Genomic DNA, 18,811 nt, shown 5'->3' with positions numbered 1-18,811 from the left:
GATGGAAGAATTCATACGACCCAATTTGTAGGAAATTTACATCATTTTAAATAGAGTTTCAACTTTAAAAAAGCTCAATTGCTTTTAGAAGCAATCTTTTGACGATATGAATTTTCATGAAATTTTAGGGTATTCTACAAAGTAGATTAATTTCTTTAAATCTCAAATCATTATTTTCAAATTAAATGGTTGAGATTTTTCCATAACAGCAATATTCATCATCTCATTATTTACCATACTTATCACTTGCTATGGTAATTAATGAAGTGATAAATTATATGGCATAATTTCAACCATTTGATTTCAAGACAATGGTTGAGATTTAAAGAAACTAACTCCGTAGAATATCCTAAGCATTGTTAGGAATCTTAACCCATCTTTGGACTACTTCCAAAAAGCCGTCTAAAAGGCACAAACTGCTTCACAAATTTGGTGATGAAAAGCTGAGCAACATTTACTTCACCAAACAAGATGCAGGTTTAGCAAAATCACCCCAAGCTAGAAAAGCCCCACTAAATGGAGCCTTAGTTCTAAAGTTCTTATACCTCTTTTGATGAAGCTTTTTGCGGCTTCTTTAATGGTGTTTTCTTTATCTTTTAAAATGAAAACAGTTACTGTTTGGCTTTTCACAGCTTTGATGGTAACATGAATTTTTATTTCAAATTGCTTTTGAATAGCAGCTTATAGCATAAATAGTTTCCCCAATGTCGAAGTCAGTCCTAATGTTTTCTTGTAATTTCAATTATTTAGTTACCGGGATTTCAATTTCGAAAAATTAAGTCATTCGGTTTTACCCCTATTTTAATTAGATCGATCTTTTCATTAACTTATTGTCTAATTAAGTGACAGAATGTCACGTCAAACCACTAAATTAATGACATGTTACTCACGTTTGACATATCATATGTCAACTATACGTTATATGTCGCAAATTTACCTTAAATTACAAAACTACATTTAGAAGTCCAGTGCAAAATAACATTTGCCAAGCACATGACAACAATAGAAAAGAACTATATTTAGAAGTCCATACTTCTATTTTTATTAAACCATTTCTTAAAACACCACTCTACAACCCATCCACTTATTTCAGGCAAGTTACCTACTTACAAATGCTTTTGAGTTTCAATATCTGATCCAATACCTTAATATTATGCATAAAATTAAGAATATACGTATTGAGAAGAGGAATTCCTTGTTTCTCCAGCAGTTTCATTTCAGGGAGTTCTCAATATCAATCACAAACCGGTACTTCACATCCTTCTTTATTAGCCTCTCGAGAGCTTCATTTGCATACTGAATTGGAATTACTTCTATGTTTGGGTAAATATTCTGAGCAGCACAGAAGTCTATCATTTCTTGTGTCACTTTTGTACCACCTGTTAGGCTACCGGAAATGGTTCTCAAACCTGCCAAAAGTTCAACGCATGCAGTTCAGTACACTTTATATGTTTAACTTACAAAGGTAACACGTTCTAACTAAAAGAGTAAATTTCATGAAGCTCTTCAAATCTAAGAAACTGTCGTAAGTACCCATATTTAGGCTTGCAGGGCTGAATTTGACTTCACTTGGGAACCCCACCAGGACTAGAACACCAGAAATCTTCAACAGCGACATATAGAGATCAAATGGGTGATCACCAGATGCTGTGTCAATTAGAAAGTCGAAAGATTTATCCAGGGCCTGCAAACAACATGACAACCATCAATTCAACAACAATTAGGATAGGTCATCGATTTCAACATTGCTTGTGTGAACAGAGAAACGGATACTTTATAACAAGCACACATAAGTCTACCTTCATCTGCTCTTGGTCAGATGAAACCACAAATCTGTCTGCACCAAGCAAACTCAAGGCTTCTTCTTTCTTGGATAAGCTAGTGCTGAGCACAGTCACATTCAACCCAAAAGCCTTCCCAAACTTCACTGCCATGTGACCAAGACCTCCAAGACCAATCACTCCTAGAGATTTACCAGGTTGGTTCATCTTGTGACGCACCATGGGAGCATACACTGTAATTCCAGCACAAAGCAAAGGGGCTGCTGAAGCCAACGGATAGTTGTCAGGTATCCTAAAGCAATACCTGTATATTCAAGATCAAAACTGACATTCTCAATCTCTGGTAATAACTTGCCCAATTTCCTGAGTTTCAAGTCAATAGGTCAAAATTATGTCGTCATATTATAAAATCAAAAAGCTCTAAGTAGTGGTATAAACTATAAAGTATGGTTGCTTGTTGCATTGACTGCTCTAAATCCTTAACAAGGACAATTGTATCCTTTTCCCAATAGCATGCAGAATATAGATGCAGGTTCTAAAAACCCAACCATCAGCAAGATCTATATATTGATGTTGAGCAGCCGTCCTTGATTTCATTCATCAAAAGCTCTAATACCAAGTAAATGACAAAGCAAGAGTAGAAACAATGCATAAGAATATGATATGTCAAATCTATCATAAGTTGAGAGAGAGAGAGAGAGAGAGAGCTCTATGATAATGGAAATGTTTTATAAACTCAGCCACATATATATAGCACATGTTCAGTCATTGGCGATAGTGCCAAAGGCTTAGGCCCCCTGGGAAGCCCCAAGCATTACACCACCAAAATCAATCACCTTCATGCAGCACCTCCGTGGAATAAATGATCAAATGAGTTGGCAAATAACTTCCACAGAGTCACATCATCTCCAATTAGTATGAACTTAGACACTTCTTATTTTGCAAGTGCATGAGATTGTAAGGTTCAAAGAATCAAATGGAAAAACTAAGCAAATGTGAGAAATAGCTTCAAACATTCAGCAGTGTACAGGGAGTGGGGGCGCGTTTCCTTCTGCAATTGCAATCTATATTTAAATAAAATAAAGGAAGAGAACATAGTTTAGCATCAGAGAATACTTGCCTTTCATGGACAACAATGTAACTGGAATATCCTCCTTTGGTAATACTACCATCCGCATCCACACCATTAAAAGTGAAAACGCATCCTTTGGCACAAACAACTTCTTGTCCATCATTGCAATACTCACAATCCCTGCATGAGTTTACATAGGTTCCTACTCCAACATGGTCGCCAACTTTGAAGCGGTGAACATTGGAACCAACCTCTTTCACAATTCCAGCAATCTCATGTCTGGTTTGCAATTACAGATATATTAGTTCAAGGACATCTAAGACTACTCATAGAATACAATTTAGTCCACTTACCCAGGCACTAAAGGATACTTTGAATCCCCACGTTTATTCCTCGTCCAACCTACATCAGCATAACAAACTCCACAGTGTGTGATTTTTATTGAAACATCATCACTTTCAAGACCCCTGAATAAAGTTTCTCAAGTTAATCAGAATATCCTATAAAAACAGCACAAAATCAATAAAAAACATATTCGTGATCCAAGTTTCAATTATTTTTTAATCACAGTTCTAAAAATCATATACCAATCATGTACAGGACCATTATTGTCAACTAATTATATGGGAAATCAATATCTGGAATTCACTTCTGGCAAAAATTTATATAATTTCAGTGAGTAAATTGTTCCCATTATTCCCATTATGAACATCCAAGAGAATAAAATACACATGAACAAAATAAAATGACATATAAGTAGAACATTATCTATGTTCTTTCAAGCGCAATTGGTCATTTCCTTTATTTTTTTTATGGTTGTACTTCAAGAAAGAAATCATCACATCTAGTGCCTGCTTATAATCTATCATATACAACTCCATAAGTATTATATGTTCTAGCTACTTCATTATTTGTATCGATAAATGAACGTGACCATCAATAGATGTGTTAGAAGACAGTATAGAACCAAACATAGGCTAAACAACTTCCTTAGTAAGAAATTTTTAAGCAAAACAAAAGCATAAACAAGAGTATAGGACCTGCAAGGCATGCTCAAACAAACTTCATAGTAGAAATTCTATTCTTTTTCTTCAAAAATGAAATAACCCATTTGGTATCCAAGAAAAGGCCAAAAAAAAAAAGGGTGTTGAAATTTTGATACTAGTGCATAGACACATTGAAAAGAGTTGAAATGAGAACTCACACTTGGGGCTCATTTGGTTGCCCCCTTGAAATTTAATTAATGGCTCCAATCACATTTCTATACTTTCAATAAATAAATCAGAAATTTTGAATTGGGGATTCAAGAATCATGACCATCATGACAAGAAATTTGAAGTAAGGCATTTTATGAAACAGAATTACTTATCCCATCGATTACAGTGACGGCTTCATTTTTCATGGCCCCAGTCAAGATGATGGATTCGTATGTTGATACAATTTAATCAAATTCAGGGACACCCAAATTCACGCTTAATGAATAATGCATAAACATAAAGGCTTTTTCTTGCTTTCTTTCCTTGAAAAGACAAGCTCTATAATCTTCTTTTCCCCAAAAAGAGATTAAGTAAACATACCTACGGCTGAAGTTGTAAGGTGATAAAACTCCAGATACATCTCTTGCAGCCCATCCAAGGCAGTCATCATTTGCACTCAAGGAGCTCATTGTTGACTGATTTGCCATAAAACATCAAACATGAGTTTCATCAAACGAAAATATACTTTGGGGGAAAGAAATCCATCAAGGTTATAAAGCATTCCCATTTCTTGGAGCTGGAGAAAAATCCTTAAGCTCAGAGATTTAGCTAAGCAATTTCTGCACTTTCGGATTGGTGATGGTACCAAAGTGTTTCTATGGCTTGACAATTGGCATCTGGATGGCTGCTTACTGGATGCTTATGGATTCCGAACTGTTTATGATGCTGGTAGTAATCTAGAGGCTAAAGTGTCTTCTATCATTCGTAATAGTGATTGGTTTTGGACGGGTGCACGATCTGACAATATTGTTGCCATCCAAAGTAGACTTCCGGAGGTGAGTATTGGAGGCAGTGACATGCCTGTTTGGAGGTCTAAACAGGGAATTTATTCCTGTTCTGAGACTTGGGAGGTACTTAGAGACAAGTTCCCTACTGTTTCTTGGTGTAACACAATCTGGTTTCTCATGCTATTCCTAAACACTCATTCATTCTTTGGCTTGTCTTCCGGGATGCTCTTCCCACCAAGGAAATGATAAGTCTTTGGGGGTATGGAGGCAATCTTCTCTGCCGTTTCTGTTATGGCTGCTTGGAGAGTAGAGACCACCTGTTTTTCTCTTGTAGCTTCAGTGGTAGGGTGTGGAAAAGGGTGATTGCTGCCTGTTTTATTCGTTATCCCAAGCAGGCTTGGGAGGACATTGCACAGTGGAGTTCATCTGCTCTTAAAGGGAAAAGTCTTTGGACTACCCTTTGCAGACTTTGTTTGGGTGCTTCTGTATATCATATATGGAGGCAACGTAATGATTTACTGCATGGGAATGTTCCCCGTTCTGAGGAACAAATTATAGCTCAAATCAGGTGGGAGGTGAAGACAAAGATTTTGGCTAGTAGCAGCTTCAAAGATACGGTTTTCAATCAGAGGCTTATTCAGGAATGGAATCTGTATAGAGTGGGGAAATCAGGGGTACTCTGTCGGAAGAAGCCCTTGTTGCCCGTATCAAATGGGAGGTTAGGACTCGAGTAATGTACAACAGAAGGGTCAAGAGTTCTTCTCTTTCTGTTAGGCTCTCAAAGCAGTGGAAGTTGTAGGTTCTGCTCTTTTGCCTTGGTTGTCTCCTATTGCAGAGAGAGAGGTTACGTTGTAGCTTTGAGTTGTGATGAACTGTTTCTGGTTTGGGTTGGAAGTTCTCGATTGGTTGGTTTGTGTTGTTCCCAGTTTGTATGGGGTGTATCCAGTTTTTTACTGGAGTGATTGTACTTTGAAGTGTTTGGTTTATAAAAGTATTAATTCATCCAAAAAAAAAAAGCATTCCCATTTCAACATTTAATAAATTCAAGAAATTGATGTTCTAGCAGAAGACATGTAACAGTGCAAATGTTGGCTCCTTCCTTATATTACTAGAGAAATAAAATAAGGCATGTCGTGTGCATAGCCGGTGAGCAGGCAAATTATAGCCCGAGCTGGCAAGAAACTGAGGCTCCTACCTTTGACAAAACAAAGGGTATTCATCAAACTTCCAGATACAGAACATAGTCATCTCTCACGTTGTGAACTTCAAGAAAGTACAAATAAAAAGACGAGGAGAGATGAGATTGTGTTGGCTTACCAGGATTGATGGAGGATACGCAGAGACAGAGGGAGAGATACTCGGGACAGTACTCCAGAGTTCAACCCACGTAATAAAAGACAAGCTAATTAGGACTGATAGTACGAGAATAAGCCTCTCTTTTTAGTCTCTTTATAGGTCAATTGGATTTGAACCGTTCGTGCCTTCTTCGATTCCTCTCATTTGACATCCAAATGTGACATCATTTTTTATTTTTTAAATTCATCTTTTAATTTTTTTCGATGGCGTATAATATATATATATAGTGGCCGGCATATTAATTCAACAGTTGATAATTTCACGGTTCTAGTCCTCATTGCCAGCCAACTGCACCCCTACCCTGACGTAGGCAGTGACATCCTTGAGTTTTGAGTTTAGGGTAAACAATCCATCCACCAATTAGCATTCATTTAGTAGCATTAGTTATTTTTTAAAAATTAAGGGCAGGCTGATCCTGACGCAGGCATTGAAATCCTAGAGTTTAGGATAAACCTTTTTAACCCCCCAGTAAGCATTAAAGTTCTAGCCAAAATCTATTAGCTCTATAGACATACATTAGACATTCATTATGTTGTCTTGCCATCAGCCCGTTTTTGGGGTGAATACCACTATGCAAAAGTAAATCCCTTTAGATCCCTGTGGGTGAATCCCACATTGCAAGCAGGGAAAATGAATAATGATTTAGAAGGGCCTGAACCGCACCAGAGTCAAGAAATAGTCCTTTTGTGAACCTCATCCTCCTTTACATTCCTAGGATGGAGGAAAATGCATGGATGATTCTGTACAAGGCCTAGGCTACCTGAGAGTTAAAGAACTAAAGCCTCTATTACATGGCATTCCCAAGGATGAAGGAGGTAAAATTGATGACACTTCATTCCAAACATTATCCAATACTTCATAAATATAACCAAGATTTGGAAATAACTTTTAGCGTTGAAAATATGGCCAATAGTTCTTGGAGGATACTTTCAAGAGAGGTACGACACACCATGAGTGATAAGATACAAAAATAGTATTTAATTCTGTTATGATCCCAAAATTTTCATTCTAAATCCCACAAGAGCATGATAATCAACAGACTGGATCTTCGTAGTCCGTATTGGATCTAAATGCATAGTAAAGGGGAAGAGCTAAAAAGTTTTTGACAGCAATCATGATGCACGAAAGATGTTAAACACACATCATCTGAAAGAAGCACTCATGTCACAGTGGATCATAAACGGTAAGTTCCCCATTTGTTTGCCGATCTGAAGAAAAGGCCCTGATACATGCATCTTATCTAGTTTGCTTTCTTCCGCTTTATGGAAGGCTTCTCAGTCTGCAGTTTCAGACTAGAGGGACTTTTCAATTGTTCAGTTTCAGGTTCTTCAGGCAAAGTAGTCAGCAGAAATTTCTTGCTCGAACCAATATGGTTGCAGAGCAGCTTCAGCATCTTCCTCCCCCTCATCCATTTGAGCATTAACTTCAGGTGTGTCTTGCTGTTCAATCCACTAATACCAGATTCCTGTTGTGAAAAAATCAAAACAATAAAGCTTATACAAATGCAGATATAGTTTTCTGGTACCACTTCAAATTTCAAGAACAAATAATGTTGTAGTAGAGATGGTCTACTTATCCTAAGTTTCCCTACATTGACATGCACAATCTAATGCTAGCTACAGAAGTATTTCCATGACGTATTTCAGTAAACAACAACCATACTGGCTTTAGTAAATGAAGAACATGACCAGTGTCTGCTTATTTGGCCTGTCCATGCAAGCATAGGCAAATAATTTGGAGAAAAGTCAGGTTAGAAAGTTAACTTAGATTATTTCATGGCCCGCAGTCAGCCCCTTTCTAGTTTTTGGCCCGTTGCCGGCCCCTTTAAAAAGAAAAAATAAGTGGATCATTCCTTTTTCAGTTTCAAGCTCAAGTTAGCGTTCGTTAGTCTTTACCACCAGCTATCACCTACCGCTCACCAGCCTCTTGTCTCCTCCAGCAGCATCTGCCAATCTTCCCTACCAACCTCCGTTTTCTATTTTCAAATTCAAGTTTCTAGAATTTTCTATCTTGAGTTTGAGGGGGGGATGTTAGAATATATTCAAAATTTTAAATATATTCTGAATATAATATTATTGATTTATATTTCCTAGTCTAGGTCGATTTGTGTTTCTTAGTATAAGTTGATTTAGGTTTATTTATATAGGTCGACTTATTTAACTATAAATAGGGACCTATATATTGTAGATAATCAAGTTATTGAGCATAATGTAATCCTTTGGCCTTTACCCTGTGAACGTAAGTCATAGACCAAACCACGCAAATTCTGTCTCTTTTCTCTCTCTTACTTATGCTATTATTCCGCTTTTATTGTATTTTAGATTTATACACAAATCTCAACAATAACCTTCAACATAGGATACATATATCCTTTATAATGATAGCTTGAATTTTACTAGAAGAGCAAGTCTTGATGTCATATTATAATGACCAAAGAAGGTTGCATTACTCTAGAAGGAAGGAAGGACACATTGATCATGATGGTAAGACAAAAAGTAGTAAAATTATGCATATAGATATCGATGTAATAAAAATACTGGAGAAAGGTGCAAAAAAAAAACCAACATTAACAAAGAGCCCGGGCTCGGCTTTCAAAAAAACATATCTTGTATAGGTAATAACAAAACCAACTTCGAGCCACTATTTGACCGTGAAACCACGAAAAAGTCAAGTCCCCATTGGGTGGTTGGATTGTGAAGGTGTGGCATAAGTTCCATATTTGTTTATTATTAAATGAAATTGGGCTTCATAAGTGGATTTTTTTTTTTTTTTTTTTTAATATAAGTAATCGAGATATCATTAAAAGCGTAAGGCGCTACCAGGTACGTAGGAGAAACCACCTAGCTAGTAGGAGCAAAAAAAAATAAGAAAAATATGATAACTAATTGCCAAATGAGAAACAAAAGCTGCTGTCCAAAGATACAGGGTACTAAAGAATAACGACTTAATCTCCTTCAAAGTCCTTTCACAATCCTCAAAATTGAAGACGTTCATTTCCCTCCATAGACACCACAAAAGGAACGAAGGCATCATCTTCCACACATTAAAACTTCAAGTGCTTCTGGCAATTCACCAACAAGCATACAAGTCGAGTACTCGTCTAGGCATAACTCAAGACAGCACAAATCGAGTGGAAAAAAATAAAATAAAATAAAAAATCCAAGTGGCACAAGCAACCTCACAATGAAGAAGAAGATGCTTCATAGACTCCCAATTCCTTTTACATACAACACCTATCAATTACAATGACATGCCGCTTCTTGAAATTGTCCGTGGTAAGAATCTTTCTTAGGTCCCTCAACCATGCGAAAAATGTCACCCTCAACGGAACCTTAGTTTGCCACACACTCTTCCAAGAGAAACGGAAGCCATCATTACGGCCCAAGATACTTTAAAAAAAATTAACATCAAACAAACCTCTTCTGAAGGGAACCCACCACAGCTTGTCTTCACCTTCTCGACTTACTCTCACTTAATACAACACTCTAAAGAATGAGACAAAGACATCTACCTCCCAATAATGAGCCGCTCTAACAAAGCTCACGTTCCACTGAATAGAACGACCAAAAAGTTCCATGTGAGCCGCAAGTATGCTTTGTGCAAGTAATACCAAATTTGTAAAGGCTTCCTTAAGGGCCAAATCTCCACACCACAGATCATGCCATAATCTAACCTTGGAACCATCTCCCACCTCAAATTTGGTATGACTAGAAAACTTCCCCCAACTCTACCTAATATTCTTCCATAACCCCACCCCATACTCCCCAACAAGCTCATTAGAACACCACACACCCCATGAACTGTCAAATTTAGAGTCCACCGCCACTCTCCACAAAACTTTTCTCTCAAGTGCATAACGCGACAATCATTTACCTAGGAGAGCACAGTTGAACAGCAACAAGTTCCAAACCCCCAACCCTCCCCCAGAGATCAGCAAACAAACCTTAGACCAACTAACTAAGTGATATTTGAACTCTTTGCCTAGCCCATGTAGATGATTTGGGTGGGCCCCCACAGAAAATCAAAGTACCATCAATAAACAGAAGATGAGAGATATCAATCTATGTCCCCACAATGAAGCCAGACAACAAACCACTACTCACTGCAGTAGAAATCATCCTACCCAGCGCCTCCATCACAATGACAAACAGCAGAGGAGACAGAGGGTCCCCTTGTCTCAAGCCACGAGAGCAAGTAAAAAACTTATGGGGGTGTTACTCAACAAAATCGAGAAGCACACCGAAGAAATACAGTGAGCTATCCAAGAGCACCATTTCCCCCAAAACACTCATCTTCTCAGCATATATCTCAATCTACTATCAAAGCATTCATTGATAATAAGAACAAGATTTAGGATATGCCTACCTCAAATGAACGCATTGTGACTTAGAAATAATCTTCCTCAATACCACCTTAAGCCTGTTTGCTAGAATCTTAGCAGTAATTTTCTAAATTACACCCACAAGACTGATTGGGCGAAAATCCTTAGGTCAGCTCTTGGAATCTTCAGGAAGAGGGCGATGAACGTAGCATTAAGGCTTCTCTCAAACTTATATCTAGTATGGAAGTTATGAAAGACCTTCATGATGTCCTCTTTTAAAACAACCCAATAAGCTTGGAAGAATGCCATGGAATAACTGCTAGGTCCTGGCGCCTTGTCCCCACTCATGGCTTTCACTAGCTCCAACACCTCCCATTCCTCAAAATTTCTCTCCAACCAACTAGCCTCAACCTCATCAATAGAATCAAGGAAAACAGTGTCCACCAAAGGCCTCTAACTAAACTACTCGGTGTACAGCTTTTTATAAAACTAAACAATGTGTTCGCCTAATCTCCGATTGGTTGGTAGAAATTGTACCATCAATCAATAAGGAATCAATAGAGTTCTTTCTTCTATTGGAGTAAGCCATTTTATGAAAAAACTTTGCGTACTTATCGCCCTCCCTTAACCACAAGGGCCTAGATTTTTGCCTCCAACTCACTCCCTCCATGAGTGTGGACCTTTTTTTTTTTTTTAATGACGAGGAACTCCTCCAAACCAAGGCTACATCATGTATCCACCCCTATCAGATAAACATTGGATCCATGAAAACCGCTCCCTCCACACGAATTGCCAAATCGGGTAATACTCCAGCTTCGCCAATAGGCTGGCCCCAAAGAATTGTTTGTACCCAAAGGGATTCGAATCTTAGACCTGATGGAAATGCTCCATGAGATAGATTTTAAGAAGCCCTAATCATAACTTCAACTTGTTACAATCCTAAGTGTCCCACATCAGTTAAGTGCAATCTTAACTATGTATATATAAGCTCTTAGATGCCCTTCCCTTACAAGCCAGTTTTTAAAAGTGAGTTCTACCTGAGGTTTGTTATATTTGGTATCAAAGCAGCTACCATGTCGAGTATCAGATTGAATGTTGCTTGTCGAGTATGAGATTATATGAGTTGCGGCTTTGTGGCTGAGTTACGGAGGGGGTAACTTGGGGAAGGCTGCTACTTATAATAGACAAGGTCCACAAAGGCACCCACTGGAAATGATGGGCCATCGATACATTGGCAGCAAAGAGTAGTAGTATGCTACAATCCTAAATGTCTCACATCGATTAAGTATAATCTTAACTATGTGTATATAAGCTCTTAAGAACCTTCCCCTTGCAAGCAGTTGAGTTCTACCGAGATTTGTTAAACAACTAGTCTTTTGAGTATAGTAAAGATGTAGCTAACGCTTCCTTGGATTATGACATTGAGATTTGACCTAAGGAAAACTTAAACATGTTTAAATGTTTCGTGAAAAAGTTATATAGCTTAAGATTGGATTGTCTAAGCTTGTGGATGGGGCCACAGAGACAAAAATTTGGTGATTCTATTGCATTTACTGTATTTTGTCTAATTAAACCTAATAATAACAAAAAATTGATGAATTTTGATTTGATCTTTTTATTGTAAACTGATGACAAATTAGTTTGTGAGAGATATCTCTGTATCTATAAGTCTATTTCTGGATTGTTAATATCTGATATACAGATCAAAATATTGATACTTAAATTAAGTCTAATATCAAAATTTACATTTATGATTAACATGAAACAAGGTTCGTAATATTCAAAACACGATTCGAAATAGCTAAATGGCAAAGAGAGAGAAAAAAGCGGAACCTGGGCGTGAATCCAAGTGTTGGAGACGGTTAGAGGGCCGCGCTGCTTGATGACGTGGTAGAGGTCTTGAGCAATGGAAGAGGCCTCTTGAGGGGTCACCTTCGGGTTGATTTTCCTAAGATTCTCCGCGCGCTTTCGCGAGAAATGCCTCACGAACGTACGAACAGCAATCATTGTGCCAATACCTCCACTCCAAGAAGCTCCACCACCTCCCAACCACGTCTCCGCTACTCTCCTCTGCTGCCGAGTTCTTCCGACTCCCGCTCGCCACTGCTTATGCTTCTTCTACTTGGGGTTTCGGCCTTCAACTATCACCACGCCACGGGCTCGCAGAGGGACAGGGTAACAACTTGAAACCCTTCATTCATAACTCATAAGTAGGAGCACGTGTTACTCACGTGGACTTCACCACAACGCGATTATTTTTAGCGTTGAGATCGATTAATGTTGAAAAGATTAATGAGAAAGGTAATAAATATTTTCAGAATTCTGCTTTGAAATTATTCCAGAAAATTAAGACACTCCCGATTAATCATTTCCGAATAAATCGATCCCTGTTTAATTAATTTTGCTCTTTTATTTGGCCAAAAAAACAAACATAGCATAGTTCTTCTCCAAACTAAAGCAAAGAAATTTATTAAATTCAGTTTATTAAGCGAATACGTCTAAAATGTATGAAATTTTTACATGCATTTTTAAACATTTTATTAACCTGCTGGAAAAAAAGGACGATTGCTGGTGGCGGAGCCAGGGGCTTGGGGGCCAAGGTTCTCCCCCAAAAAAAATCAAAAAAATTAAAATTTTATCTCAAATTTTGTTATTTTTTTTTAATTTTGGCCCCTCCAAAACTTTGTTTTTCAATTTGGCCCCCAACTTGGGGGGGTGGGGCTGGCTCCGCCCCTGCAGCGGTATAAAATACATTTAAAATCCCTGGAAAAGGGGGATAACAAGCTCATTCATTTGAATTTTGCTACAACATACGCATTCACATAAGAGATGGCATGCAAATGAACTGCTACGATATGTATTCACTTGACACTCTCGTACTCCTTCGCTGACTCTAACACCAACATTTTTCAGATTTGCTGGCGAAACTTATATCACAACTTTTATTAATATGGACTCCACCTCCACTTGCTTCTTGACTTTACCCACAGGCAACACAAACCTGTCCCAAAGATGATGTCCTTGTTTGGCTTCCATTGCTGAGTTGCACATTTCTTCTGTCAGCCTTGCTTTTAAAGAACCATAATTCCTGAAAAGCTCTCAAGGCTTTCACTAAGGCTTAAATGTAAACAAGTTCCAATTACAGATCTTCATTTATCAAAGCATCCATGACGAAAGCTAAGTGAGAACACATCTCAAGGAGCAGGCAGTCAACCCACTTGGTATAAGCTAACTGCCACCATTTCAGATACACAATCTTTCTCCATTCTTTCGGTTGACGAAGAGAATCCAAGAATCCCTCCCTATCGCAATCCTTAACAAAGTTCCTTAACAAAAAACTGTGACTGCAAAAACAGATCACATGAAGTGTTCCAAAGTTCCTGTGCAAGTTTAGTGTTGTGCGACAGTGCAGAAGAGTTGAGAGTTCTACCCTTTCCACCAAAAAAGTATACTCCAGATAAGTCCTGAAACAGAAATAAACTAATTAACTCAGTAATCAACAAATTGACTTGGAATACATTATTTAGATTTCTTTCTTCAGCAAGTGAACAACAGTACACCAAAATCCAATTTCAATGTAGTTTTCAAAGTGTTTCTAACACATGCAACGAGAAATGGAGAATCATACCCAACTCAAAGATTCCTCATTCTCAGCAAATGAAAATAATGTCAGGACTCAATTGAGAGCTTCTAGTAACTCACTGACTAAACCGACTCAAGGGAACATGCAGAGTAATTGAAATCTTCAAGGATATAATAACATAAGGGCTTGACCAACCACTCATCCGCCAATCTTATTTTAGATCTATCATCTCATGTAAATACTAATGGAATAAAATGGATTCATGCACACTCACACTAAACACTAAAGGGGTGCGTTTGGGAATAGCTTCAAGAAGAAAGAATGACTCTAACAGGTCATTACATCAATTCTCAGTAACCTATCTGCTGTGTACTATTCAAGATATAAGTTAAACACCGAGTAGTTTTATACATCTTGAACCAAAAATGTCCCTTTTCAACTTCAGTAAAATGAAACAAGAAAAAAAAAGGTGTGCTAGCTCTATTAGAGCATAAGTTGCTTAATCTTCCTAAAGAGAAAAAGCATCTGCAAACTTCCAGAAAATATAGCTAGAAAGCACCCTTAAAGCTGCATTACCATCACACCATAACATGCCAAATGCTGTTGATGGCTATTGTTTGGGAGCACAGTTAAATTGCTAACACAAATATTGGCATTGGAATTTGGACTGACACATGAGATGGTAGGCACAACAGCTTTGATTAAGTTAAAAAGACACAATTAATAACAAACTCTATTTTTTATTGGAGAGTGTCAGCATTCAATTCAAGAAGATATGAATAATTAGACTGAGTCAAACTCACTGGTGGGGCAAGGGCTGCATCAAGAATAGAGCTGATGCCTTTTTCAGGTGATTGCAAAAGGCCCAGAAGTTTCAAGACTAAAAACGCTACACCAGAAAGGCATGAAGGAACTTCCCGCATAATCTTGGTTTCTACTGTTCCAGGATCCACAGCACTTCAAATCAAACAAAATCAGGAACAAACAAGAAGCAAAAATAACTGTTAATAAGATCTTGATGAAGCATAATGGATAACAGCATTTGAGTAAAGCTATAAATAATTAAATATGGCAGATGATTAAAAATTTCCTTGAAAAGAAAAAATTTGTGCATGGTAAGAGAATGACAGACAAGAAGTTCTGTCTACAAGACAAATCTAGAGAGAGAAACCCTAGTTTTAATGCATGAAGCACAGAAAATGTCAAAGATGCATTCAGATTATTACACTCAAGGAAGTTTAGTGATAATAACATATTCGATAGGTATTATAAGTTCAAAGCCCCAAAAGATTGAAAGAACGAAGAAGTTTGTAATCACATACATGACAGAGACCTGATGAGATTTTTCCATCAAATCAAGCTGTCGGTGAAACTCATAAGAGAACAGCAGTAGGCATACTACATCAGAAAATGACATGCTGTTTGTTAGGATTGAGATAAAAGGTAATTTGATATACCTAATGGAACAATTACATCTTACATTTGGAATTTTCATAAATATGAGCATATGGATATCGTTTTGATCTTATAAAGCACTTCCCAGAAATGGTTTCCTCATCAACCTGCATATTAAAAACTGAAGAAAAAATAATTGATTAATTTTGTCAATAGTATGTTAGTAGATGCAATGACGGCTTTCCACTCTTCTAACTATATACTCCTGTTGATAAAGCCATTCAACTAGGTGGAATACTTCAGAAACTATAACATATTAAACAAATCAATCATCATGCGGAAAATGTAATATTACAAGCACCCTCATCATAGGATATCTTAGCTTGATGGATCTAATCAACGTGAACTTTTTCTTTTTCCGTTTTCAAGCAGCACAATAGCCAGATGTCAGCATGTAAGCACATACATTGGTTCACTATATGGATGAAACTTTGCAACCTAAGCCTGATGGCCTCTTTGCCACATCAAAATGTCAGGAAAAAAATATTTGGGGACCAACGTCCATTTACAATTCTCTTTCTTTAACTTTTTGCCTCCCCATTTTCAACTTAGGCCGCCATGAAGGCAGATTGTATTATCACAAACGAACAGAAATTTCAGAGTCAGAGCCAAAGTTATGGTGTCGGCATAGAATCAATGTTGAGCAAGTGGAACACAGAAAGCAATTACAGGTGTACAGGCTCTTCCCAAAAATGAAGATAGTTATGGTAAAGACCAAAATCACCACCGAGTATTCACTGAAAAATGTTTGACATACATAACCAAGAACCAATTTACCAGATCGATGCGTAAATGATGAAACATTCACAATCCGGGAAGGAACAGGGCTGTTTGTGAGAAGTGGTAGTAAAAGTTTGGTCAGACAGAATGCACCAATGTAATTCGTAGCCATCATCCTGGAATGATTAAGATATTTAATTCAATCATTTGCGATGAGATCTATATGTAAAGCCAAAATCAGCTGAACATGTACCACAAACAAACACAAATTTTGCAAAATAGAAAAAGATATGATACTGAACATAAAAGACCTAAAAGAAAGAACAAAAAAGACTTCTACACAATCTTGTGGGTATCTCCATGAGGTTCAAGTTTAAATGAGCATGGTACTGTTAGATTTTGAGGTGCCAAGGTCACCAAGCAACTTACACAAGTTAGATCAAATTATACAAATCAACAGAAAGCTTAAACTCATACAACTTGGTGGAATATGTTCTGCCTGCACGGGTTTATCATGAACAATGGAAATTTGTTTCAGGATAATAACCAGATTCCATTCATTTATTTTATTTTATTTTAAAGAAAAAGGTCGTGAGTAAAGAAATTTACTGATCATAGCCATCAGCCGTGAGTCTACATGATGTTGCTAGTATCCCAGCATTGTTAATCAATAATTGAATTGAAGAATGCATATTTGAATCTGAAAGCCACTGCTGAAGGGAGCCCTTAAAGTTCAATATTGACTGGAAGGATGATATGTCAACCTCAAAATGTTTGAGATGGGCATCCTTGTTCCAACTTTTTATCTCTCCCACTGTCTGTCCCAGAAAGAGTAAGAGACAAATGTAAGAAAAAGCTTAAAATGGAGAAGCCATGCCCAACATTAAACTTATAATAAAAGGCTATACCTTCGATAACAAATGGGAGGACCGTCCAACTGCAGGCAAAACGAATTTCAGCTATACAAAATGTTTCGTTAAAACAGAACAAAATGTTTCTTTCATGATTTAAAAAGCAACTATTATTCGTGTATCCTTTTACAATGTCAAAACATAAAAACAAAAAATATGTTTGGACACCCATTTAAAGTGTCAAACTTTGGGATGTACCAAGAACAACGCAGAAACCTTGCTTTGAAAGTGCATAGGCAGTGGCCGCACCCAACCCAGATGTGGCCTACAACAAATGACAAAACCAATCGGACAAACAAAAGAACAATCTTCATTAAATTTCTTGAGGGCAAGAAAATCTAAAGATGAGAGATTACGCCGGTGATAATGCAGACGGGCTTGATATTGATAGAAGAGGTTGCAGGGGCGCAACGTGGGTAGGACTTAGAATTGGGAGCAAACAAGAGGTGACAATAGGAGATGAGGAGAGAGAGTGTCCAAAACACTGCCATTCTCCAGAATTCTACAGAGCAAACGAAATGAAAAGCGTCCCTCAACTCCTCCATCACCATCCTTATTCCTATCATTATCCTTCTTAGTCGTATATTCACCTGTAACGCCACTTTCAACTTCGGAGTTCGTCACCGCTTTTGGAGCTATTCGGCTTGGTTTAATCAGAGTCTCCTTTCTTTCCCTGTGGAATGGTTCGTGTTTGTTGTTGGTGGGAACATCAGACTCCAGAGAGGTTTCGTCACAACAGAAGGATCGTAGCGCCTATGAAATCGCCTTTACAAGATGTTATTGATTGAGACGAGACTAAATATCCTCAAATAGAGAAAACTCGCCACAGTAAGTCTGAAATATAGATTATCACTTGTAAAGGCGTCAACATTTTTTAGGACGGGAGCTCATCTTCCTGCAAGATTTTAGCAACGCCGACGCAATTATATTGTTCCCGTGATCGCCTATCTATAAAGGTGTATGCACCTGGGACACGTGGCATCATAGAATTAGGGAGCATCATATGAGTACGGATTTCCTTGCATTGACGTGACCGACGGATCATGATTCTCTTAAATTATTTGTCCGAATTTGAAAGAATTCGAGTTAATAACTTTGAGAAACCACTTATGAGATTCATCTGACCAAATAAAAATTAACCAATTATCCGATCAGGTAGATTTCATAAGTGGTCTCTTACAATCACATGTCTGAGTTCTCTCAAATTCGGACAAATATTTTAAGAGGATCTTAATCTATCAATAGGTCATAGGCAGTTGCTGACAAATATTACCTTCTATAAGTGTGCGTCAGAGTAGTTTCGTTGTTGATTGTTATGAAGGCTTGGATTTTCCGCCAGGCGCTTGATGGGAGCGCCCGAGACCACCAACCCTCGGGTTTTGATTATAGGGCTGTCGGGGTATTGTTTGTTCTCGAGAATGCGAAATATGGGTGTTTGGTCCCTATCTAGGGCTTCGGATAGGCCCGAGGGCCAAGTAGCCTTCCATAAATTGGTCTATCGTTATTATTCTTGATTTTTATTTGGATTTGCAAGGTTTCAATGAGTCTATTTGTTTGAACTTCTGTCTATATATTTAATTTGGGTACCAGGCTGTAATTGTAATGCTAGAATGTTCTGTCTCGCTGGA

At 37.7% G+C, this 18,811-nt stretch overlaps 3 protein-coding genes across 8 annotated transcripts; all 3 read right to left on the bottom strand.

Moving 5' to 3' along the window:
* Window positions 1-994: 994 nt before the first annotated feature.
* On the bottom strand, window positions 995-6,308 carry LOC133853975 (probable cinnamyl alcohol dehydrogenase 1). Of its 5 annotated transcripts, none has more exons than XM_062289995.1 (8): window positions 6,155-6,257; window positions 5,947-6,032; window positions 4,431-4,525; window positions 3,207-3,320; window positions 2,902-3,132; window positions 1,800-2,085; window positions 1,534-1,684; window positions 995-1,409 (listed from the first exon to the last, which is right to left on the bottom strand). In XM_062289995.1, exons 2-8 carry the CDS (start codon window positions 5,965-5,967, stop codon window positions 1,213-1,215), a joined length of 1,095 nt encoding a protein of 364 aa, XP_062145979.1. In that variant the 5' UTR covers window positions 5,968-6,032; window positions 6,155-6,257; the 3' UTR covers window positions 995-1,212. The 5 variants fall into 5 exon arrangements, with proteins under 5 accessions (XP_062145979.1, XP_062145980.1, XP_062145981.1 ...); XM_062289996.1 differs by having other exon boundaries at window positions 5,947-6,028; window positions 6,155-6,252; XM_062289997.1 differs by lacking the exon at window positions 5,947-6,032 and having other exon boundaries at window positions 6,155-6,308.
* Window positions 6,309-7,148: 840 nt separating this feature from the next.
* LOC133853976 (uncharacterized) lies at window positions 7,149-12,699 on the bottom strand. Its single transcript, XM_062290000.1, has 2 exons — window positions 12,348-12,699; window positions 7,149-7,658 (listed from the first exon to the last, which is right to left on the bottom strand). Exons 1-2 carry the CDS (start codon window positions 12,519-12,521, stop codon window positions 7,434-7,436), a joined length of 399 nt encoding a protein of 132 aa, XP_062145984.1. The 5' UTR covers window positions 12,522-12,699; the 3' UTR covers window positions 7,149-7,433.
* Window positions 12,700-13,286: 587 nt separating this feature from the next.
* On the bottom strand, window positions 13,287-18,090 carry LOC133853974 (uncharacterized). Of its 2 annotated transcripts, none has more exons than XM_062289993.1 (9): window positions 17,540-18,090; window positions 17,382-17,448; window positions 17,181-17,209; window positions 16,882-17,090; window positions 16,330-16,448; window positions 15,578-15,673; window positions 15,420-15,495; window positions 14,901-15,054; window positions 13,287-13,978 (listed from the first exon to the last, which is right to left on the bottom strand). In XM_062289993.1, exons 1-9 carry the CDS (start codon window positions 17,747-17,749, stop codon window positions 13,829-13,831), a joined length of 1,110 nt encoding a protein of 369 aa, XP_062145977.1. In that variant the 5' UTR covers window positions 17,750-18,090; the 3' UTR covers window positions 13,287-13,828. The 2 variants fall into 2 exon arrangements, with proteins under 2 accessions (XP_062145977.1, XP_062145978.1); XM_062289994.1 differs by having other exon boundaries at window positions 13,838-13,978; window positions 15,431-15,495.
* Window positions 18,091-18,811: the final 721 nt, after the last annotated feature.

Source organism: Alnus glutinosa, chromosome 13 (genome assembly GCF_958979055.1).
Source record: "Alnus glutinosa chromosome 13, dhAlnGlut1.1, whole genome shotgun sequence".
Classification (NCBI taxonomy): domain Eukaryota; kingdom Viridiplantae; phylum Streptophyta; class Magnoliopsida; order Fagales; family Betulaceae; genus Alnus; species Alnus glutinosa.
This window is presented reverse-complemented; position numbering and strand designations above follow the sequence as displayed.